The sequence below is a fragment of the Dictyostelium purpureum genome, assembly GCF_000190715.1.
Source record: "Dictyostelium purpureum unplaced genomic scaffold DICPUscaffold_25, whole genome shotgun sequence".
NCBI lineage: Eukaryota > Evosea > Eumycetozoa > Dictyosteliales > Dictyosteliaceae > Dictyostelium > Dictyostelium purpureum.
In genome coordinates, this window is record NW_003519362.1 from 32,296 (window position 1) to 56,060 (window position 23,765).

At 25.0% G+C, this 23,765-nt stretch overlaps 10 protein-coding genes across 10 annotated transcripts; 8 read left to right on the forward strand and 2 right to left on the reverse strand.

Moving 5' to 3' along the window:
- Positions 1 to 4: 4 nt before the first annotated feature.
- Positions 5 to 1,620, forward strand: DICPUDRAFT_75405 (uncharacterized protein; the record flags this gene model as incomplete). Its single annotated transcript, XM_003284394.1, has 2 exons — positions 5 to 258; positions 339 to 1,620. The coding sequence occupies 2 exons, from the start codon at positions 5 to 7 to the stop codon at positions 1,618 to 1,620; spliced, it is 1,536 nt and encodes a 511-aa protein (XP_003284442.1).
- Positions 1,621 to 2,671: 1,051 nt separating this feature from the next.
- On the forward strand, positions 2,672 to 3,416 carry DICPUDRAFT_96704 (uncharacterized protein). Its single transcript, XM_003284395.1, has one exon. It carries the CDS (start codon positions 2,687 to 2,689, stop codon positions 3,341 to 3,343), a length of 657 nt encoding a protein of 218 aa, XP_003284443.1. The 5' UTR covers positions 2,672 to 2,686; the 3' UTR covers positions 3,344 to 3,416.
- Positions 3,417 to 4,051: 635 nt separating this feature from the next.
- DICPUDRAFT_75407 (uncharacterized protein) lies at positions 4,052 to 5,755 on the forward strand (the record flags this gene model as incomplete). Its single annotated transcript, XM_003284396.1, has 1 exon — positions 4,052 to 5,755. One exon carries the CDS (start codon positions 4,052 to 4,054, stop codon positions 5,753 to 5,755), a length of 1,704 nt encoding a protein of 567 aa, XP_003284444.1.
- A 1,665-nt stretch (positions 5,756 to 7,420) lies between these two features.
- On the forward strand, positions 7,421 to 8,626 carry DICPUDRAFT_75408 (uncharacterized protein; the record flags this gene model as incomplete). The annotated part of the gene is made up of 2 exons (XM_003284397.1): positions 7,421 to 7,877; positions 8,133 to 8,626. The coding sequence occupies 2 exons, from the start codon at positions 7,421 to 7,423 to the stop codon at positions 8,624 to 8,626; spliced, it is 951 nt and encodes a 316-aa protein (XP_003284445.1).
- Positions 8,627 to 9,977: 1,351 nt separating this feature from the next.
- Positions 9,978 to 13,785, forward strand: DICPUDRAFT_27634 (uncharacterized protein; the record flags this gene model as incomplete). Its single annotated transcript, XM_003284398.1, has 4 exons — positions 9,978 to 10,345; positions 10,431 to 11,041; positions 11,183 to 13,477; positions 13,607 to 13,785. The coding sequence occupies 4 exons, from the start codon at positions 9,978 to 9,980 to the stop codon at positions 13,783 to 13,785; spliced, it is 3,453 nt and encodes a 1,150-aa protein (XP_003284446.1).
- Positions 13,786 to 14,338: 553 nt separating this feature from the next.
- Positions 14,339 to 15,866, forward strand: DICPUDRAFT_45484 (uncharacterized protein). Its single transcript, XM_003284399.1, has 3 exons — positions 14,339 to 14,494; positions 14,561 to 15,217; positions 15,364 to 15,866. The coding sequence occupies exons 1-3, from the start codon at positions 14,459 to 14,461 to the stop codon at positions 15,775 to 15,777; spliced, it is 1,107 nt and encodes a 368-aa protein (XP_003284447.1). The 5' UTR covers positions 14,339 to 14,458; the 3' UTR covers positions 15,778 to 15,866.
- A 330-nt stretch (positions 15,867 to 16,196) lies between these two features.
- Positions 16,197 to 17,761, forward strand: DICPUDRAFT_96706 (uncharacterized protein; the record flags this gene model as incomplete). Its single annotated transcript, XM_003284400.1, has 3 exons — positions 16,197 to 16,764; positions 16,827 to 17,205; positions 17,277 to 17,761. 3 exons carry the CDS (start codon positions 16,197 to 16,199, stop codon positions 17,698 to 17,700), a joined length of 1,371 nt encoding a protein of 456 aa, XP_003284448.1. The 3' UTR covers positions 17,701 to 17,761.
- An 86-nt stretch (positions 17,762 to 17,847) lies between these two features.
- Positions 17,848 to 19,058, reverse strand: DICPUDRAFT_86266 (delta-aminolevulinate dehydratase; the record flags this gene model as incomplete). The annotated part of the gene is made up of 3 exons (XM_003284424.1): positions 17,848 to 18,521; positions 18,599 to 18,769; positions 18,911 to 19,058. The coding sequence occupies 3 exons, from the start codon at positions 19,056 to 19,058 to the stop codon at positions 17,848 to 17,850; spliced, it is 993 nt and encodes a 330-aa protein (XP_003284472.1).
- An 843-nt stretch (positions 19,059 to 19,901) lies between these two features.
- On the forward strand, positions 19,902 to 22,373 carry DICPUDRAFT_75413 (uncharacterized protein; the record flags this gene model as incomplete). Its single annotated transcript, XM_003284401.1, has 1 exon — positions 19,902 to 22,373. One exon carries the CDS (start codon positions 19,902 to 19,904, stop codon positions 22,371 to 22,373), a length of 2,472 nt encoding a protein of 823 aa, XP_003284449.1.
- Positions 22,374 to 22,746: 373 nt separating this feature from the next.
- DICPUDRAFT_148238 (Rab GTPase) lies at positions 22,747 to 23,575 on the reverse strand (the record flags this gene model as incomplete). The annotated part of the gene is made up of 2 exons (XM_003284425.1): positions 22,747 to 23,193; positions 23,264 to 23,575. The coding sequence occupies 2 exons, from the start codon at positions 23,573 to 23,575 to the stop codon at positions 22,747 to 22,749; spliced, it is 759 nt and encodes a 252-aa protein (XP_003284473.1).
- Between the last annotated feature and the right edge of the window lie 190 nt (positions 23,576 to 23,765).

Below are 23,765 nucleotides of genomic sequence, written 5' to 3' on the forward strand. Positions count from 1 at the left end.
AAAAATGAAAACAAATGAAAAGTTTAAAAACAACTATAATGAAAATGAAGACTCACCATTAATACAGGATGAGTCACCAGATCAAGCAGATAAATTTCCAACTAGCTTTAGGTACATTCTTTTAAATGAAATAGGTGAAAGATTTTCATATTATGGAAATAAAAGTATTTTGAGTATCTACCTAAACAGTTATATGGGATACAGTAAAAATACATCCACATCAATTGTACACACTTTTAATTTTTTAGCATATGCTTTGTAAGTGTTATTTTTATAAAATTTTTCAATAAAAATCCAACATATTAATTTTTTTATTTATTTATTAATTTACAAAATAGTCCTTTACTTGGAGCATACCTTGGTGATGGGGTGCTTGGAAAGTTTAAAACTATTTTATATTTTAGTATTATATATGTTGTAGGTAGCACTTTTTTATCGGTGACATCTATTGATGGTATAACTGGAGGTGAGCCTGGTCATAGATCGCCCTGGGGTATTGCTATTGCTTTAGTTTTAATTGCCATGGGTACTGGTGGTATTAAACCTTTAATTTCGACATTTGCTGGTGATCAATTAAAAAAAAATCAATCACATTTGTTAGAAAAATTATTCCAAATTTTTTATTGGTGTATTAATCTTGGTAGTTTATTAGCAACTATATTTGTTCCATTATTAAAGCGTTATGTTGGTTATTGGTTAGCATTTGGTATTCCAGCTGTGTTTTTAACAATTTCTACTATTATTTTTGTTGCTGGTTCTGGTTCATATGTAAAAAGACCTGTTACCGAATCAATCTTATTAACTGCCGCTAAAGTTATTGGTTTTGCAATTAAAGAAAAATTAAAAAGATTAAAAGCAAAGATTACTGGAACCGTTTTTTATAATTCTTTTGATGCTATTAACAACGATGATAAAAGTTGGTTAGATAGTGCTAAAGTAGAATACGATACTGATGTTGTCGATAGTATCAAGTGTGCATTAAATGTACTTACCGTTTTTATTCCATTACCATTTTTTTGGGCACTTTACGATCAAACTGGTAGTAGATGGACCTATCAAGCAGAGTCATTAGATTTGTGTGTATTTGGTAAAAAAGTAACATGGTTATGTTTAGAAGCAGAACAAATCCAAGCATTGAACCCACTCTTCATTATGATGTTTATTCCAATTGTAGAATATGTTATATATAAACCATTGAAAAGCTTTGGTATTAACTTTAAACCATTAATAAAGATGGCTATTGGAATGTGGTTGGCAGTTGCATCTTTTATTATTTCCATGTTTTTACAAATAGCAATCGATAAAAACCCACCAGGAACAATTTCAATTTGGCTTCAGTTACCACAATATTTAATATTGACAATTGGCGAAATTTTAATCAGTATACCAGGTTTAGAATTTGCATATTCAGAAGCACCTCCATCAATGAAAGCCATTATTATGAGTGGATGGTTATTAGCAGTATCTCTTGGTAATATTTTTGTCGTATTTATTGTATCTGCCGTTAATTTAGGAAAACAATGGGTAGAATTTTTAGTATTTGCTGCTGTAATGTCTTTATTTATTTTTGTATTTATGATAATTGCATACAGATTCAAAAGTTCTAAACCAAGTATATAATAATAAAACTTTAAAATAAAATATATTTATTAAAAGAGAATGTACATTATATATTCAAATTCTTTTTCTATAAATTATAATAAACCTACCTGAGACCCTTATTTTTTTATTTATTTATTTAATATTTTTTTTTTTTAATTCAAAGTAATTCATTTAATTAAAAAAGATATATAAAATAAATTAATTAAAACAAAAAATAATAATAATAATTTTATTTTTTTACTCATAAAAACACTGGTTGTTTAATTTTTTTTAGAATTTATTTTTTTAGATTTTTATTTCATTTTTTATCAAAATTCAATAAAACAAGAACTTTAAATTCGAATTATTAAAATGTAAAAAAATGAAAACTCAAATTGTATCAATAGTACTTTTGTAAAAAGAATAAAAACTCAAATTTTTAAAATTTCAAAAAAAACATATTCTAAATAAAAAAAAAAAAAATAAAAAAAAAAAATTAAAAATTTGATTTGCAAACGTGTTTAAACGGTGGCTTTTATAATAAAATTTTTTTTAAAATATTTATAATTTGATTATATGGCAACATGAACGAATTATAAGATCTAAATCTATTGCTGACATCTGTATAAAAAAAAATTTAAAAATAAATAAAAATAAAAAAAAATTGGTATAGAGTAAATATTTATAAAAAAATAAACAAAAAACAATTGTAATGTAATTTTGATTTTGATTTCCTTTTTTTTTTTTTAAAGCAATTAAAGTCCACGTCTGGTTGCAAATGTGTTTCAACTAATTATAAAAAAAAAACCTCAAATACATATAAAAAATTTTTTTTTAAAAATAAAACGGATTGTTTTTTTTTTGTTAAAGTCTCTCTGTTCCTCCCAAAAAATAAAGAGAAACTTAATTTTTATCTTAATAAACACGTTTTGATTTTAATAAAATAAAATAATAATAAAATAAAAAATAATTGTAAATGTAAGGAAAAAAAAAAAAGATAAATAGAAAAATTTTATTTTATTTTTTTTCATTTTGTAATAAATAAATATTAAATAAATAAATAAATAAATAAATAAATTTTAAATAATTTAAATTAAATAAAAAAATGTCAAGTGTTTCAGTTTTCACCCAATTCACCATCACCGGTACCGCTACTAGTCCATGTACTGCCCCAAATAATGTTTTAACCATCGACAGTTGCAATGTTTACTGTGACAAAGTTGAAGATGCCATCTTATACGCTCAAGTTAAATATGCCTCAAACCAATACACCGAAACCATCTACACTGATGATGCCTGTACCAAAGTTTATGAAACCATTGCTGCTGCTTCATTCGACTGCAAAGATGGTAAATCAACTGTTAATGGCTTAGAAGTTGCCTGCTCTGCTCCAGTTGAAATTGAATCATTTGAATCCTTCTCATTCACTGGTACTGATTGCGGTGACAAAACTGTTGATACCAAATTAGATACATGTTCAGCTGGTTGCAAAGGTTACACCAAAGTTTCAGCTGTTGCTGGTACTGTTAATGGTTACAGTGTAAGCTCATTCGAAAAAGAAGGTTGCGCTGAAACTGCTACATCCACCACCGCTATTGTTTGTTTAGCTGATGATGCCAAAGTTAAGGTTACCGATACTCTTAGCGTTGCCTGTAAGACTGCTGCTGAATCATCATCACATTCATCATCATCATCCTCATCAGTTGTTGGTTATTCATTAGTTTTATTAGTTTCATCTGCTCTTTTAAACTTTTTACTTTAAATAATATATTAATATAAATATACAAGTAGTACCATTACATTTTTATATAATCAATCCAAATTATTATCAAAAAAAAAAAAAAAAAAAAAAAATTTGATTAATCAATAAATAAATAAATAAATTAATACTTTTTATAAAAAAATTGTATTTTTAAAAAAATTTAAACTTTTTAATTTATCTCGCTGTATAGAAAATGTTTTTGGGTTTTTCATTGTAATATTTTTTTAAAAAAAAATTTTCCTCAAAATATTACTATGAATAATTGTTTTTACAAAACATTTGATTTCATCAGAATCTCTAAAAATGTTATAAAAAAGAAATGGGGTTAATGTATAAAAAAAAAAATAATGAGAAATTTAAAAAAAAAAAAATTTGGGTTTTAAATGAATATTTTTTTTAATTTCCATCGAATTTTTTTTGGTTTTCGCTCGGTAATACTGTTTCACTCAAATTTTCGAATTTTTTTTTGGTTTTCGATGGATGATACTGTTTCACTCAAATTTTCAGTATTTTCAAAAATAATTATTAAAAATGTAATTTTATGGTAAAAAAATAAAATATTTATTTTAAGATAAAAATAAAAATTATTTACTCCAAAAAAAATATAAAATATAAAATATAAAATAAATATAAATAAAAGTTTTTCACAAATAAAAATATATAAAAAAATACATAAATAAAATTTAAAATCATAATAATAAAAAACAAATGGAAAAATTAACAAATAAAGAATTAGAATTAAAAGGTGTTATTATCAATAAACTAAGATATGGTAGTACTAGTTATGGCTTAGGTGGTACTGTATTAATAAAATTCGTACTTCCAAACTCTCTTTCAAGTAACTATGTATTAGAACAAGATGAACTTCCAAATGAATTACCTCCAACAAAACTAAAGAATGGTGACCATGTAGGCATTAGAAATTCAAAATCAAAATATGGAAAAGATTATGAATTTAAAGGTATAGTTTATAAGATTGAAAAATCTGAAATCACTATTTCAACAGATTTAAACACTTATTTCCCACCTTTAGAACATGAATTTCTTACCTTTTCAATTGACAAATTAAATCCAAATGATCAAGAAACTGAAAAGTCTGTAGAAGAATCTTTAGAAATTTTAAAATCAATTCAAAATAGTAGAAGCACTGATAACCTCTACTCTGCCCCTGCTGCATCATTCAAACCAATTTCCAAAACACTAGATCAGACTCAAATGGATACCGTTAATTCAATTTTAGCAACACCAGACGAAGCATCTGAAATCAAGGGTTTACCAGGTACCGGCAAAACTACAACTATGATCGAATTGGTTCTCCAGTTAATTAAAAATGGTAACAAGGTTTTAATTTGCAGCAAATCCCAAGTCTCTTTAGATAGCATTTTGGATAAGCTTTTTGAATTTAAAAAAGAGTGCCCCTCTTTGAACCCAACTGCCATTGGTCAACCATCATCCATTTATTCCCCAAGGTTATCAAACTACTTTTTAGATAATAAAATTCTAAATGATGAATACTCTTATCAAGTTATTAGAGAATCCAGAAAAGAGATTGACTCCTTATTTTACAATTTAATTTTTATTAAAGAAGAAGAAAAGGAAAATGCCAAAAACAAGATAAATCAACTTTTAGAAGAACTAGTAAAAACTGAAAAGTCATTCGCAAACCAAGTTTTAAAAGATTCAAATGTTATTTTAACTTCAACTAAGGAATTATCTTCACCATACCTCAAAGATTTAAAAGTCGATTATATTATTACCGACAGTTCTGATTCAGTCTATTGCATCCCTGTTCAAAATCTCACAACTTTTAATCATCAAACCATCAATTCTAAAAATATTACAACTTTAACAAAAAACTATCGTAATAACCACATAATCAGTTTAATGAATAGTTCAAGCAATAACAGCACTGGTGATAAAAACAATGACCAACCACCACTAACAATGATCGACACTAGTGGTTGTGATATGGAAGAAAACCAAGATGTTCCCAATGATGAAGAGTGCATTTCAAATGAAGGTGAAGTTACCATTATTCAAAAGCATTTAGAAAACCTAATCAAATCTGGTGTTGATCAAAAGGATATTGGTATTATTACACTATCTAATTGTCAAATTAAATTATTAAAATTAAAACTTTCTAGCCAATACCCTGATGTCGAAGTCGGTACCCCTAAACAGTTTGAAGGAAGAGAAATAGAAATCATTTTCATTTCAACAGTTCGTTCAAACAACTCTCCACACAAAATAAGAAATCTTGAAGAAATAAACAGAATGGTCCAATTTTCAATTACACGTTCAAAGAAACAATGCATTTTTATTGGTAATTCAGATACATTCTCTTTAAATCCTCAACTTGACTTATTAATTCAACATATCAGAGACAATGGTTTATATAAATCGGTTTTATAAGTTAATTTAAAGCCGATAAATAAAGAATACTTTCGATAAGTTTTTTAATTTAATATATATTATATTGGGTTTATTATTGATTGTAAAAAATAGTTTCTTTTATATTTGAGGTTATTGCTATTTTCTTTATTAAATTAACTATTAATTAAAACATGCTTCAAATTACTTTGGACTAAGGCTCCGGCCCTCTGCCGCAAATGGGCGGTTTACTCAATAGATTCAAATAAATAAAAAAATACATAAAAAAATAAATAAAAAATAAATAAATAAATAAATAAATAAATAAATAAATTATTTGTTTTAAAAAAATTATATATTTTATCATAAACCACTGATTTAAAATGTTTATTTTTTAACCATGATTTAAAATCAACTTTTGATTCGAATTCTTTTGACGGATTATCGAATTGTGGACATTTACTACAAAGTGCATATTGAACTTCAACACCTTTTACATTTTGAATTTAAGGAAAGTATCCCAAACTATTGAAGATGATTCTGATGATTGATTTTTCAACATCATCCACAACACTATATCAAATTATACGCATAATGATGAACGATAAAAAGAAGTTTTTTTTAAACCTTAAAGTGTCGAAGAAAAAATTTTTAAAAAAAAAAAAATTTCAAAAAAAAAAGCAAAATTTTGGTTGTAAACATTACAAAATTCATGGAGGAGCACTTTATGACATTCACATTGAGATAATATATAAATTTCCTTAATAGTCTATACCTTGAACTAAATACCCATTACTAAGCATATAACAAGGACCTCTTTCTTTTTTATTTTAATCAATTGTAACATTAACTATCAAAGTTAACTGTATTATTCATATTTGTGTGAAAATAAAATTTTAAAATAAATTTAAAAAAAAAAAAAATTTTATAAAATTTTTTTATTTTTTTGGCACTTTATGTTCAAAAATCTATTTATTTTCTCAAAAACTAATTAATAAAAATAAAATAAATTATTTAATAATAATAATAATTACCCACCTACATAATATACACACTATTTTTTTTGTTTTAAATTTTTTATTATTATTTCAGTAAAAATTTAAAACAAACTCAAACACAATTGTAATAGTATAAATCATAATATTGATAATTAATAATATTATATACATATATATAAATATATTGAAATTCGATTCTCTATATAAAGTAAGTTTAATATTTACTGTAAACATTTTCAAATCTAGATTTAATAAAAACAAAAACACATATAAATAGTAATAATACCAATATCATATTTTAATATTATTAATAGTAATAATAATAATAATTTTTTAAACCCACAACAACAACAAAAAATGAAAAAAAAAAAAAAAAAAAAAAAAAAAAGAAAACAATATAATAGTTAAATAATATTAACAAAACAATAAATTTCCAAAAATAAATTAATCCTCATATTTTTTTCTTCGTTATTAAAATATTTTAAATATAATCAATCATACTTAATTTTAATATATTTTAAAAATCACATACCATTATAATTTTTTATTGATTTAGGATAGGACACAGATAAAATTTTTATTTTAGATTTTTTATTTTTGAATCTTTGTGATATTAAAAAATATATACTAATAATTTAATATTAATTATTGTATAGCAGTAGCAAATTATAGTTTAACAAATTGTATTGGTAACATTATAAAATCAAAAATGGATGAAGAAATAAAGAAAAGATTAGAAGAGTTAAAGCAACAAAGTTTGGAGAAAGAGACAGCCGAAAGAGAGAAAAGAAACGAAGAAAGAAGAAAAAAGCGTGAAGAGGAGCAAAGAATACAAGCAGAGTTAGGGAAAATAGAGGAGGAGGAGAGACAAAGAAGAAAGGAGGAAAGAAAAAAGAAACGGGAAGAGGATGAAAAAGCATATAAAGAAGAAATGGACAAGTTAGAAAGTGGCACTAGAGAAGAGCGTGAAAAGAGAACAAAGGAATTTGAAGAAAAGTCAAAGAGATTAGAGTTAGAGCAACAAAAAATTAGAGAAGAGTGTGAAAAGATAAAAGAGGAAAGAAGATTGCAGCAAGAAGAAAACAAAAAACTACAAGAGTTATTAGAAAAGAAAGATAGTCTTGAAAAAGAAAAATTAGAAAGAGAAAAAGCTGCTGAACAAGAACGTCTCGAAAAAGAGCGTATTGAAAAAGAACTTGCTGAAAAGGAAAGATTAGAAAAAGAAAAAGCTGCTGAACAAGAGCGTGTCGAAAAAGCCGCTGAACAAGAACGTCTCGAAAAAGAAAAAGCTGATACTGCTGAAAAAGAAAGATTGGAAAGAGAGCAACAAGAAAAAGATACTGCCGCTGAAAAAGAAAGATTGGAAAAGGTTGCTGAACAAGAACGTATCGATAAAGAAAAAGCAGAGTTAGAGAAAAAAGAGGAGGAGAGACAAAGAAGAAGGGAAGAAAGAAAAAAGAAACGTGAAGAGTATGAAAAAGCACTAGAACTAGCAACAAAAATTAAAGAACTCGTATCATCCTTACCATCGTCCGTACCATCATCCAACAAAACAAGAAAAAATATAGTTTGGGAAGATCATATTATCTCATTTATGCTTGAAATAATTGATGCTCACATAAAGAAAAAAAAACAAGTTGAGGTTCAAAAGAAGAAGAAACTCATAGATTGGGCAGAAATCAATGGTGAAATGCTAAAAAAATACCCAGGTATCCCTTTTACAAAGGATAAATGTACAAATGCATACAACCGTTACAAAGATGAAAAAAAGAATAATAATAATAATAATAACGATAAAGCCACCGCATATATAACTGATAATATGGGTGACCACTCAATAGATGAAATCACAACCACCACAACCACAACAACCACAACCACCACCATCAAAAAAAAAAAACTAATTTGTAAATAAAAATTCTTATATTAACCCTTAAAACCTTATCGACAGGCGGATAGTTTTGTGTGAAACTATTTTTTTTTTAAAAATTCTTGAAAATTATAAAAAAATTTTCTTAAAATTAAAATACAAAAAAAAAACATTTATTTTATTAAAAATTTTAATAAAAAAACAAAATTTTATTTAGAAATATTTTTTTCCAGGTATGATTCAACAATTTGATTTATAGCTCAGGATGGAGGTTTAAAACTAATGTTGTTATTCCCGAACCAATTTTATCAGAAAAAGAATTAGAGCTTCAAAGGGAATCTTGGGTTTTCAAAATTTTTAAACAAAACTACCAAGAGTAGTATGGTTATACAATTTTGTAGATTCAACAAAAATGGTTATCAATCCACAACGAAATGATCAAGAACATAATAATAGTTATACATATATCAACAAAATAAAACTTTAATATTAATATTAAAGTATTTTATATATTTACATATTAAAAAATAATAGATATTTATATGAATGTGCAATATTTATGAAAAGCCTAAAAAGATATTTATTTTAAAAAAAAAATTTTGGTGTAATTGTGGTTGCGAAGCTGCAAAGACAAATCGAAAAAAATATTTTTAAAAGAAAAAATTATATTGCGATCTTTCTAAGCAATTTATAACTAAAAAAAAAAATAGGTTTTCTTTGAACGTCGGTATTTTGAGTTAGTGACACTCCGCAAAAGTCAAAAAATTAAAAAAAAAACGTGATTCCAAAACCTAATTCGGTTTATAATGTATAATATACAAATATAAAAATATTTATATTAATAAATATATACAATTATAAGAAAACAAATAAAAATAAAAAAATTGAAAATAAAAAATTAAAAATTAAATTTAAAAATACTAATAAAACTAAATAGCATATAATAAAAATAAAATAAAATAAATAAATAAAAAAAGTGATATTATAACATGTATATTTTAAGTTTTAATTATGTTTTTTTTTTCTTTATTTCCAAAGCGTTGTTGTTTTGATCAATTGGTTGGCACACAGTAAAAAAAAAAAATTAAAAATAAAAAAAAAATAAAAAAAAATAAAATAAAAAGATTTTTTTTAATTTTTTTTTTTTTTAATTTTATTTTACATTTTGATTTTTTTTATTTTATTTACAACAAAACACCAGAACCAAAACCAAAAGTTGTAGTATTACACCCACATAATAATAAATAAATATTATATTTATGACATTCTTTAAAATATAAATTCTTTTTTTTTTTTTTTTTTATTCTTTCTTTATTACTTTGAATCAGATTTTTTTTATTTTTCATTTTCAAATCAAAAAAAAAAAAAAAAAGATCAATAAATTCAAATTGAACAAATGAATAGTAATAGTAGTATTGATCAAACTTTAAATATTATATCAAAAAGTACAGATAAGAATTTATTGAAGGAGTTTTTAAAGAAACATGATTTAGCAACAACAAAAAATAATAGAAATCAAACACTATTACATTTAATAGCATCAAATGATAATATTTCAGCAATCAAATTTATATTAAAGAAAAAGTATGGTTTTTTTCAAGATAAAAAAATTCAATTAGATATTAAAGATAAAGATGGTTACACTCCATTAAGTTGTGCTGTAAATCAAGGAGCATTTGAAATCGCTAAAAAATTATTATCAAGAGGTGCTGACCCCAATGCAAGGACTGAATCAGGTTCTACTCCATTGCATTTATTATCAAAGTAAGTAAAACTACACTCACTCTCACCCACTTTTTTTTATTTTATAAAATTATTTATTAACTTTTTTTTTTTCATTTTCATTTAGATTTTGTTATTCAAATAAATCAATTAAAATTGCTAAACAACTAATTGATTGTGGTGCATATATTAATCATAAAGATGGTAAACAGGAAACACCATTACACAGAGCAACCATGTTAAATGATAATTTAGAGTATCTAAAGTTATTATTGTATCATGGAGCAAATCCAAATATTGTAGATAGAAGAGGTAGAACATGTCAGCATATATCAATTGAACAGGGCAAAGTGGATTTATTAGAGTTGTTTTTAATGTATGGTGCAGATTTCAATAAGCCAACACCAATGCTGCCATCACCAATGGAAATGGCAGCTGTATCACCATTCCCATTGATCAAACAGTTTTTCTTGGAAAGAATTTCACAAACGGGTGAAAATATTTTAATGATTGAAAAGTCAGTGTTTTTGGGTAAACCAACTCAAACTTTTACGCAATCAGGTGATTCATTTACAACTGGTTCATCAATTCAATTGTATACTGGTAAACTGTACATTACAAATTATAGATTAGTATTTAAAGTTGATTCTTTATCAAATTCTTCATCATCATTTACCACATCATCAGCATTTAACCCACTATCACCAGCATTATTTTCAAATAACCCATCAGCTCCAGGTTCCCCAAACTCATCAACATCGTCATTGGCCAATACAAATGGTTCCACAAATACCAACTATATAACATCATCAACATCACCATCCACTATATTAAATATCAAACAACAACAAACACAACAGCAACTATTAAATAATTTAGGTAGCTTTTTCCCATTGTTGGAGGAGGAGGAAGAAGAGATACCATTATTATCAATTTCTTCATTGGTAACTGATGATGAAAAAGATAATTCAAACAATTCAGGTGGCTCTGGTAATTCAAATAACAACAGTTCAAATAATAACGAGTCAGAAAAAAAAAGAGAATCTATTATAGTACCAAGTAATAGCAACAATGATTTCTTAACAAGTGAAATTACAACAACATCCAATGGTGATACCATTTTAATTGATGATTATTTAATAACAAATGAATCATTAAATAATAATAATAATACAAAAGAAACAAAAGAACTAAAAGAACCAAAAGAAAAATCATTTGGTATTTTAAATAATATAATAAATTTTGGGCACCAAGCAAATTTAACTTTATCAACTATTGGTGGTCAATTAACAACATTATCACCAATTGGCAATGGCAATAGTAATAACACCAATAACGGAGGGTCATTATCACCAACTGCAGTATTATCACCATCAAATTCAACCAATAATTTACTTTTAAATAATAATACATCATCAAATATTATAATGAATTATCAATTAATTAATATAGAAACTAAAGATTTTAAACAATTTAAATTATATTTTATGTCACAGTTTTTAAGAGATAAAATATTAGATTTAATAAACTATCATTTCAAAGTTAAAATAGAAAGATCAATTAAAGTAAATTCACAAAACAAAACAATACAGAAAAAGATTGTTGAAGAGAATATCCATATGGAAGATGAATCAAGAGTGGAGCATATCGATAGGTATGAATCGTATGGAATTTTTGAAGAAACAGCACCCTATTTATTTGCGTTCCTTTACAAGATGCCAGGCTTCAATTGTGTAAATAGTAATGGTTCATTAAGTAGTAGTTTAAATAGTGGCTTGGATGGTTGGCAAATATATAATCAAAGAAGGGAGTATGCAAGATTTGGAGTCTTGTACGATGATCCTACAAATCATTGGAGATTTACAACATTAAATAAAGATTATAGATTATGTTCCAGTTATCCAAGTTCAGTAGTTATAGCAAGCAAAGCTTTAGATAGAGATTTGGAAAAGATATTTGGTTATAGAAGTAAAGGACGTATACCTGTGCTCACTTGGAAGGACCCAAACAGCAATGCCAGTATTAGTAGATGCTCACAGCCATTGGTTGGTTTAGAACGTGCCCGTTGTTATGAAGACGAGTTATACAGCAACATTTTGGCCTCAATGGCACCATCAAAGCAACTATATCTTATTGACGCTCGTCCAAAACTTAATGCTATTGCAAATGCGGCGGTCGGTGGTGGTTATGAAACTATCCAATACTATAACAATTGTAAATTAGTCTTTATGAATATACCAAATATTCATGCAATTAGAAAAAGTTTAGAGAGACTCATATATTCTATGAGAATACGTTCAGATTCAGAAGGTTTGGATTCTAAATGGTGGGGTGCTGTAGATGAATCTGGTTGGATATCACATATTAAATCTATTTTAGAGGCTGCTACATTTTGTGCAGATTTAATAACCAGGGGCAACTCGGTATTGGTACATTGCAGTGATGGTTGGGATAGAACTCCACAAATCACATCTTTAACTCAAATTCTATTGGATCCATTCTACAGAACTATCTATGGTTTTGAAGTGCTCATAGAAAAGGACTGGTTATCATTTGGTCACAAATTTTCATTACGTTTAGGTCATTTACCAGGCAATGAGGAAGAAAGATCACCAATTTTCCAACAATTCCTCGATTGTGTATTTCAATTATGTAATCAATTCCCATTACTCTTTGAATTTACACCTGCACTATTACTATTCATTAGTGATAATATACACAGTTGTAAATATGGTACATTTTTAAACAATTGTGAAAAAGATCGTATACCTGACCAAATTAAATCAAAAACTGTTTCAATTTGGACTGAAGTCAATTTAAATGTTTCAAGATTCTTAAATCCATATTTTTTCCCTCAAGATATTCAACAAATTCGACCAAAATTATTTTCACGTTGTTTAGAATTATGGAAAGCTTGTTATATGCGTGGTGAATGCCGTGATTTTTGGATGTCAAGTAATTGGTTATTACATAATAATAATTTTGGTAATAATAATAATTTTTCATTAAACTCAAGTAATGGTATTAGCAACAACAATAGTAATAATAATAATACTAGTAATATAAATAATAACAATAGTAATAGTAATAATAGTAATAGTAATAGTAATAATAATAATAGTAATAATAATAATAATAATAATAATAATAATAATAATAATAATGGAATATTTAGTTCGCCAATAATACAAAAATTCAATTTACCAACATTTTTAAATAATTTAGATAATAGAAGTTCAATTTCTTCAATCTCTTCAAATAATTCCAAAGAGGATTTTAATTGGATTTCTCAAAAATCTACAGTTTCAAATAATAGTACTTCTAGTCATCAAAGTAGTCATTCACCAATGTTGGGATGTCATAGACCAGTTTCAGTAATAAAAGATAACACCAACGATGATGAGGAAAATAATAACAACAACAAAATCGATACTGATGGCAACAATGATAATGACAATAATAACATTAAAATAATATCATAAATGAATCAATAATTCAAAAAATAAAAAAAATAAAAAAAATAAAATAAAAAAAATAAAAAAAATAAAATAAAATAATAAAAAATTAAAAATAAAAGACCATATTATAATATAATTGAAAACACAAAACACATTTTTTTTAAATTTTTAAATTAAATTTAAAAATAAAATTTTTTGTAGTTGTTTTATAATTTTTTTTTTTTTTTAATATACTTTTTTTATGCATGGTATAAAACTTAATCTATATTTAGATAAATTTATTCAGATATAATTTTTTAAAAAAAAAAATAAAAAAATAAAAAAAAAAAAAAAATAAATAATGTATTTATTTTTAAAAAAAAAAAAAAAATAAAAAAAACAATGGGGGTTACCTTAAAAATGTTGTTTTTTTTTGTTTTTTTTTTTTTTTTTTAAAAAAATGGGGGGTTTTGTTATTTTATCTAACCTATTTATTTAGTTATTTATTTTTTTTTATATAATAATTTTTTTTATTTTTTTTTTTTTTCTATTTATCACAAATAAATTTTTTTATTTTTTTTATTTTTAAATACATATCATTTTAATTACTATTGTTTATCTTTTTCCTTTTCTTTTATATATATATATATATATTGTTCTATAATAATAAATATCTGTAAAAATAATTTGTATTATTTTATTTTTTATTTTCTAAAAAATGTGTAATATTATATGCTTTGAAGATTTACCTAATGTAAGATTCAACATTGTTGCTATTTTTAAAATTCATTCTTCTAATTATTATCTAATTATAAATTAGGAGGTTTTATATTTAATATTATCAAATATATCTGGAGAATTTATAATATCAACATTTCAATATACATCTAAATTTTTATATAATGTTTGCAGTGATGAGTTGTTTTGGAAGATACTATCAACACAAACTTATAAGAACTCACCAAAATTAAAATCAAGATTTTTACAGTTACAACAGCAACAACAACAACAACAACTAAATTACAATGATGATGAAGATAATTTTAATGATTTGGTTTTAAATGATAATAATAATATGGTTGATGGTGCTGATGAATATCAGGTTTTAAATAATCAATCATTAGAAAATAATTTTAATAATTTAGATCTCCAAAACCAAAGAAGACTTTTAAACTATCAAAAAAACAGTTGGAAGTATTTTTTTATTAAGAGTATTACACCAAAATATTTAGTAATGGGTTCAGAAATAGATAATACCAGATTAAAAGAAATTAGAAATGTTCTCGTTGAAAAAGGTTTAAAAAATGTAGATTATTTTAATGTGTTTGGGTTCAATGGAGTTTCCCAATCAAATCTATTTCAATATGATGCTATTTTATTCTTTTCATACTGTGGTTTTAGACAAAAAACAGTTGGTAATATTTTAGCTGACTATGTTGATAATGGTGGTGGAATTGTTTTGGCCGCATATTCAAATGTAAATATCAAAATATCAAAATATTTTAATTATTTTAATTTTTTTTTATAAGCAAATCAAACACAGATAGTTACTTTTTCTTTTGGTCCTATTATTTATTTTTTATTTTTTATATTTTATATTAATTTTTTATATTTTTATTTTAGTGTGGCAAAGGAAATAGATTAGAAGGAAGATGGTTAGAAGAAGAATATAATCCATTTAATGATGGTGTAACACAAAGAGTCTTTCAATTAAAACTAGGTAAAAGATATTTTGAAAATCATCCTATTTTAGAAAATGTAAAAGATTTGCAAGGTGGGTTACATAGTTCCCACAGTGATTCTTCAGAATCAAAGTATGCTATTAAAATTGCAGATTGGGATAACGATAGACCCCTAATTGTAGAGTTACAAACTAAAGCATCCCCAATTGTTGGTTTAAATTTCTATCCACCCTCAAATGAATTTGATAGAACAAGCTGGGATAGTAAGACCGATGGTATTGAAATAGTATACAACTCTTTAAAATATGTAACCCCCAATAATAGCAATAATACCATATTAAATAAAATTATATAATTGTAAAATAGAATAAAATGCTAAATATAAAATAAAATAAATAAACTTTTATTTCCATGTAAATAAAACTTTAAAAACTTTTCAACCCCAAAAATTTACTCACACACATATTTACCCACACCTTATAATTCACACATTTTTTCTTTCACCCACTAGTTTATTAACAATTCCACCCACACCCCTCGAATACTTTATAAAATTTTTTTTTAACCCCCACCATTGGGAAACCAACCCTAAATACTTAAAAATTTATTCATTGCTAAGATATATTATTAAATAATAAAATAGAAATTTAAAAAAAAAAAAAAAAAAAAAAATAATAATAAAATAATTATAAAATAATAATAAAATAATAACAAAATATTAATATCAGTATTAATACTAAAAAAAAAAAAATTTTCATTTGTAAAATAATAATAATGAAAATTTTAATAATATTGGTTTTATTAAACTTTTTATATAGTTTTGGAAATGGATCAAATTTAAATATCCATCTAGTAAAGAATGGTGGTTTAAAATTTGGTGATAAAACAATATGTCCACTATCATATGGAGGAGAGGATTGTTCTTTAGCAAACACAACAGAGCTATGTAACCATGCTCAAGATCCTCACTATGGCGAAGTTGGTCCCATTTGCTGTTGGTCAAAGTATAGAAAGCAGATAGATTTAACCGATTTAAAATTGACAGATGGTGAAAATGAAAACAAATCCGAAAACGATAAGATTTTTTCAATATTCGAAACATATGGGCCCTTTTTTGATAGAGATGTAGATTTAGTAAATTCCATTTTAGAAAAAGATACTTTTGGTGAGTATAAAATGAAATACCAAGATTTTTTCCAAAGAAATCCAAATAACAACCAAATTCAAAGAGAGCCATCCCAGCCACTAGGTTTTGTAATTCTAATTCATAAAATAGATATAGATGCAATTGATAATCTATTTAAAGTGCTGTACCAACCATATCACTATTACGTAATCCACAGTAAGTTTCTAGTTTTATATTTTTATTATAAAAAAAAACCAACACTAATAATTTTGTTATAGTCGATAAGAATTTTTCAGATTTAAATAAAATTCAATTATTAAACGATTATTTAAAAGATTTACAAGCTAAAGGAAGAGCCACCGAAAATATTTATGAAAAATATCCCAACAATATCAAGATTTCTGATTTAAGATTCAATGGAGAATGGGGAACTATCTCTTTAGTGTACATGGAATTAGCATCATATACAGTACTCTTTGATATGGTTGAAGAAAGATCCCAAGCCACAAACTTACCATCATTATTTTCACATATGATAAATTATAGTTTAAACGATATGATTACAAGATCATTAAAAAATATATCAAGAACTCTATTTGAAGGTGAAAATATCGATACAACCTATTTACATTGTTGTATGGCAGATGTGAAAGCTAGGTAAATATATTGTAGTGAATACTTTTATTTTTACAAAAATATACTAATAATTTTAACATATGTATATATAGATATGACAGAATTTATTATGAAGACCATAAAGGTGTCGGTATTTCAAAGAATGCAATTTCAAAATATGGATGCGGTATAGAGGCAGTACCATCAAAAGGTGATGTGTTGGATGGTAGTCAATGGCACTTTTTAACATCTAAATTTGTACACTTCTTAATTTCATCAACAAAATCTTTAGAGAAACTATTTTCATTAAAATTTTCAATGATTCCAGATGAATCTTTCTTTCAAAATGGTCAAGCTATTTTTAATGGTCCAGTAGAAAAAAGAACCCATAGAGCAACTTTATGGAATAATATTCGTTATAATGTATCAATAAGTGACCTAGATCTCATCGATAGAGAAGAAACATTTATTATTAGAAAGGTGTATGATAATAATGTTAGAGAGGAAATGATAAAGAGATATAATTTATTAGAATAATTTATTAAATAAAATTAAAAAGTGTATATATTAAAAAATATTTTTTTAATATCTTTATAATAAAAAAAAAAAAGATAATATTTTTTATTATATTTTTATAATTATATTTTTAATATTTTAATTTTTATATTTTATAATTATATATTTTTATAATTTTAACCAATCTAATAATTGAGGAGTAAAATATGTAATAAAAATGTCGCAACCAGAACGTTGAAGAGAGATTAAAGACTCCATAACACCTTCCTTTAAGTTAATACCACCAGCAGTAGCACCATGATAAATCATTGCATATTCGCCACTGACTTGATAGCAACAAACTGGGACCTTGACATTATCCTTGACTTCACGGATGATATCCATGTATGGTCCTGCTGGTTTAACCATAATGAAATCAGCACCTTCTTTTTCATCTCTTAAAGCGGCTCTTAAACCTAAACCTCTGCTTGCCATTGGTAATTGGTAGGCTTGTCTATCACCCTTTTTAGCACCACTGCCTGCGGCATCTCTAAATGGTCCATAAAATGATGATGCAAACTTTGAACTATAGGCCATAACTGCAACACGACTACCTAAACCGTTTTCAAATAATGATTTTTTAATTTGAGCAACTCTGCAATCCATCATATCTGATGGAGCAATAACATGAGCTCCTGCTTTTGCAAATGATACTGCAATTTCACCTAATCTAACAATACTTGGTTCGTTTTCGATTAAATCTTCTTTATCTAAAAATCCACAATGTCCATGATGTGTGTATCCGCATAAACATAAATCTGTAATAATTAATACCTCTGGGAATTCTTTTTTAATTAAATGAACTGAAATAATAAATTGTAATAAAAAATTAATATATTTATAAATAATTTTGATGCTAAATAATTTTTTTTGATATTACTTGATTTAATAACTGGTGAAGTTTCTGGGTTTGATGCTGATGAAGCAGTTTCGTCTTTTACACCTGAAATAATAACACCAAATAAAATAACTGATTTTAATCCTTTTTCTACTAATGGTTTTAAAAACTCTACAACTAAATCTGTTGAAATTTGATATTGTCCTGGTAATGCTATATAATTTTAAATAATTATTAATAATGATAATTAAAATTGTTTTTAAGATTAAGATGATGATTTTTTTTAATTTTAAAATTTTTGTGTTGTGTTTTTAAAAAAATTTTAAAATTTTAAAATTTTAAAAAAATATTTACATTTAATTTCGGTTTTAGTATTAACTAAATCAGTAACAAAAATTGGATAAATTAATTGAGATTTGAGAATGGTATTATCTCCTTGCCATGATCTAGTTACTGGATGTGCATAACCGCTGTGTAAATAATGTTCATATTTTTTTTCCATTTTGAATCTTTAAATATTTTTTTTTTTTAAAAAAACTAATATATTTAAATACTGGAAATTGTAATATTACAAAAAACAATTATTATAGATATTTATTAATGTTTTATATACAATCTGAAAAAAAAAAAATAAAAAAAAAAAATAAAAAAAAAGAAAAGGAAAAATAAAAATTAAAAAAAAATAATAATAAAAAATAAAAAAATGAAATTTTTTTTAAATTTAAAAAAAAAAAAACTAGTTTGATAATTTGGGGGGGTAAATATAAAATAATAAATATAATAAAAATAATAATTATAAAAAATAATAAAAAAGGATATTATCTTTGTATAATCAAATAAAATAATTTTTCTTTATTAAATTGTGTTAATATTAACTATTAATAGATTTTTTTTTTTTTAATTCTTTTTTTTTTTTTAATTCTTTTTTTTTTTTATTTTTTTTTTTTTTAATGATTTTATTTTTTATTATAATAATAGTTTTTTAATTTTGTGCCATAGTCCACAATTTTTTTTTTTTTTTTCTTTCATTTTTTATATTTCATGTATTCCATTTAATAACACATGCACTAAATATATAGAAAAAAAAAAACGACCTTTTAATTTTATTTTTTTTGTGTTATTGAAAAATTTTTTATTTTTTTAAATAAAAATTTTATTTTTTTTTTTTCTTTTTATTTTTATTCACCTCTACCCGATAACTTAATTTTTTTTATTTTTATTTTTATTTTTATTTTTTTGCAAAAAAGTTTCTTTTCGTATAATAGTACAAACAATAAACCAAATAGAATATAATCATAATAATACAACCTATAATATAACACTACATATAAAACTTTATAATTAAATGTCAAATATCATTCCAAAAGATACTAGCACTATAAAAGAGGGTATTGGTATAAATGGCAGTATAGATAGTAATAGCAACAATAACAATAATATTAATAATAGTAATGATGGCAATAAACTGACAACAACCAATACAACCACTACAAATTCTTTAACTTCTTTAAATAATAATAGTAATAATAACAATAATAGTAACAATAATAATATTGAATTTGTTGATTTATTATCAAACAAATTAGATTGGTTATTTATTGGAGACCCATTAGTTGAAAGTTTAAAAAAGAAAAAAGAAGATAAATACCATGACCTATTGTTAGTGGAGTCAAGTTTAATCCAAGTAGAGGAGGAATTGAAAGCCTATCAAGAAAGAAGAGATCTAATAGCAGCCAGTTTAGAGGTACTGAAGCAAGAGAATGATAAAATTAGTAAAGAAATTATTCAGTGTAAAAACTCAGTTTACTCGAAATGGAAATCAATTTCAGATAGATATAATTTTAGTTCAAAACACACCTCACAGCCAGGATCTTTATTATCAACTTTTAAAAATATACCGAACAATTTAAATAATGGCGGCATAAATAATAATATTGATAATATATATAATAGTTTAGATAATTTAAGCAATATAAACTTATTCGATAATAATAGTACTATGAATTATAATACTATGTTAAAGAATAATAATATTAATAATAATAATAATAATAATAATAATTTTAAAAATAATACTGTAAAAAATAATTGTTGTAATAGTAGTGATATAGATTTAGATTTGGATATGGATAATAGTTCAAATAATAGTGATGGTTACCACCATGGTTTAAAAAATAGTTTTACTTGTTGTCATTTAGCGAATTTTTCAACAGAAATTACTCTTGTCCAAAATGCAATTTTGCCAAGTAATATTAATAATACAACTACAGCAAAAATTATAGCAAATATGGAACCATTCTCATTATTTCAACTATTACCATTGGAGGTTATGGTAACAATTTTCGAAAACCTACCATTTCACGATATCCATTATAGTGTTTCAAGAGTTTGCAAACAATGGCATAATTACACCTTTTCAGATTCAATTTGGAAAAATTTATTCTATAGAAAATGGAACACATTAGACCACGAACCAAAAGTTGCAATACCACCAACCTATTGGAAAAACTCAATAATTCAACCAGACTCTTTAGTTTCACCAATGATACTACCAACTTCATATGATATAAATAATAGCAATAACAGTTATAATGATAGCAATAACAATAATAATAATAATTTGGAATTTGAAGATAGCAATAAAATTTTAAAAAAGAATTTATTATCACCAAACAATAATCAATTAACAAATAGTGATGATTATGAAGACTATGAAGATTTTGATAGTAACGATGTAAATAATAATAACAGCAAAAAGAATAAAAGATTAAGAATTGACTGGAGAAGTTTATATATCAAAAGACAGAGAGTTGAAAACAATTGGTTAAAAGGAATCCAAAAGGAAATTAGATTACCTGGTCACTCTGATTGGATCACATGTATGGAGTTCGACGGGGATCATTTGGTTACTGGTTCTTGGGACTCATCATTAAAAATATGGAATATTGAAACAGGTGAATGTAAAGAAATTTCAACACGTGAAAATGGTGGCCATGTCGCTGGTATAACCTGCGTCGTTTCTAAAGGTAATCGTTTAATTAGTGGAAGTTCAGATTCAACTCTTAGGGTTTGGGATATAGTTACTGGAAAATGTTTACATGTATTGGAGGGACATAGCGATGGTGTCAGCTGCATTTGTATCATTGATGACTCAACAATAGCTTCTGGTTCATTAGATCATACCATCAACCTTTGGTCCATTGATTCCGGTAAACTACTTCATACATTCTCTCACAACACATCAGGTATCTCATGTTTATTCTACAAGAACAATCTTTTAATCAACGGCACTATGAGTGGTATTTTAAATGTAGTCGACATTCCAACAAGAATTCATTTAACCAAATTCAATGGTCATAGCGACAGGGTAACCTCAATTCAATGGTGGGATAGTCCAGATGGTCCACGTATTATCAGCTCCTCCTGGGATTATAGTTTAAGAGTTTGGAACTTACATACTGGCAACACTATTCACTTACTAACTGGTCATACATTTAGAGTTAGATGTACACAAGTCCATGGTAATGTTTTGGTATCAGGCTCTTGGGATACAACCTTAAAGGTATGGGATTTGATAACTGGTAAATGTTTACACACTCTATTTGGTCACAGTTTCAACGTATGGAGTATCCAATGTGAAGGTAATCGTTTAGTTTCAGCTGGTTGGGATAAAAAGGTCAAGGTTTGGGATATCGAAACTGGTAAAAATCTATATACATTAGAAGGTCACACCGAATCTATTATTTGCATTCAATTTAAAGGAAGCAAATTGGTAACTGCTGCAAAAGAAATCATTGTTTATGATTTTGATTCTTAATTTTTAAATTAAATTACAAAAAAAACAAAAATAAAAAATAAAAATAGTTAAATTAAAAACTGTAAACATTTATATTATCTTACAATGTTGCCAACATTATGGAAGCTATTGCAATGTGTTAATTAAGTATTATATTGTAAAAATAAATATAGTTTATTTATTGTTATCTCGATTAGTGATAAGTTTTGTGTTTATTATTAATATTTATTTTTATTTTTATGGACTATTTTAAATTATTACTAAAAATAAGATCTTTATTCAAAGATAATTTAAAATCTAAAACTATTGAAATGTTGGTTGTTTTGGGCGGTGAAAGTGAGCAAGCACGCTCGCTAGTACTGTATTTTTAAATTATTAATTTTTATTATTTTATTTATTTACAACATGATTTTTTATTTGTATCTTGATCGTTGGTAATTGGTTTATTTAATGAAAGTCCATCCTCTTCTTTAACTGGGTGATTTGTTTTAGCTACTTCTAAAATTTTTTTTGTTAAAAATCTCATTGCTTCGTCAATGTTTGCGTTGTTTAAAGCAGATGTTGCATACCAACCAATAAAATTATTCTCTTTACAAAAGTTATCCAACATTTCACTATCTACATACGATGTTGGAAGATCGCTCTTATTTGCTAATAAAAGAACTGGGATTGGCTCTTGATTTGCTAAAACCACTTTACTATTAACATCTTCTCTCCATTTTGTTACTGCATCAAATGTTGATGGTCTGGATAAATCGAACACTATAATTGCTGCAATTGCATACCTATAATAAACTCTTGTCATTGTACCAAATCTTTCATGACCTGCAATATCCCAAAGCTATATATCAAATATAATTATTATTAATAAACTATTATTATTATTTTTTAATAAATTATTTATTACATACTTGTAAACTAACCACTTTATTTTTTTCCCACTCAATATCTTTAACTGAAAAATCGACACCAATTGTTAATTTATAATTTGGTGAGAAAATACCAGTGCAGTAACGCTTGATTAATGAGGTTTTTCCAACTGCATAGTCACCAATTAATAATACTTTATATAAATGTTTTTCGACCTCAGCACCATCTTCAACAATGCTGCTATTGTTATTATTATTATTATTATTATTACTATTATTTATAAAATCACTGTTCCCATTAACATCTGGATCTGTGTCAAACTCTTTAGCATATAAGTCATTACTGTTATTCATTTTATTATTTATAATATTGTTATTAAATTTTAAATATTTTTTTTTTAATTAATGGTATGATTGTTATGTTTTTATAGTTTATTTAATTTTATTATTTTATATTACAAATTGATAGTACAATATTTTAAATAAACATATATTTGTGATTTTTGGTGCACCTTATAAAAAAATAGAAAATAAAAAAATAAAA

Coding starts and splice junctions, on each gene's coding strand:
- DICPUDRAFT_96704 (XM_003284395.1), top strand. CDS start 2,687: ATGTCAAGTGTTTCAGTTTTCACCCAATTCACCATCACCGGTACCGCT.
- DICPUDRAFT_45484 (XM_003284399.1), top strand. CDS start 14,459: ATGTGTAATATTATATGCTTTGAAGATTTACCTAAT. Junction 14,495..14,560: donor GCTTTGAAGATTTACCTAAT/GTAAGATTCAAC, acceptor ATTATAAATTAG/GAGGTTTTATATTTAATATT. Junction 15,218..15,363: donor TTTTGGCCGCATATTCAAAT/GTAAATATCAAA, acceptor TTTTTATTTTAG/TGTGGCAAAGGAAATAGATT.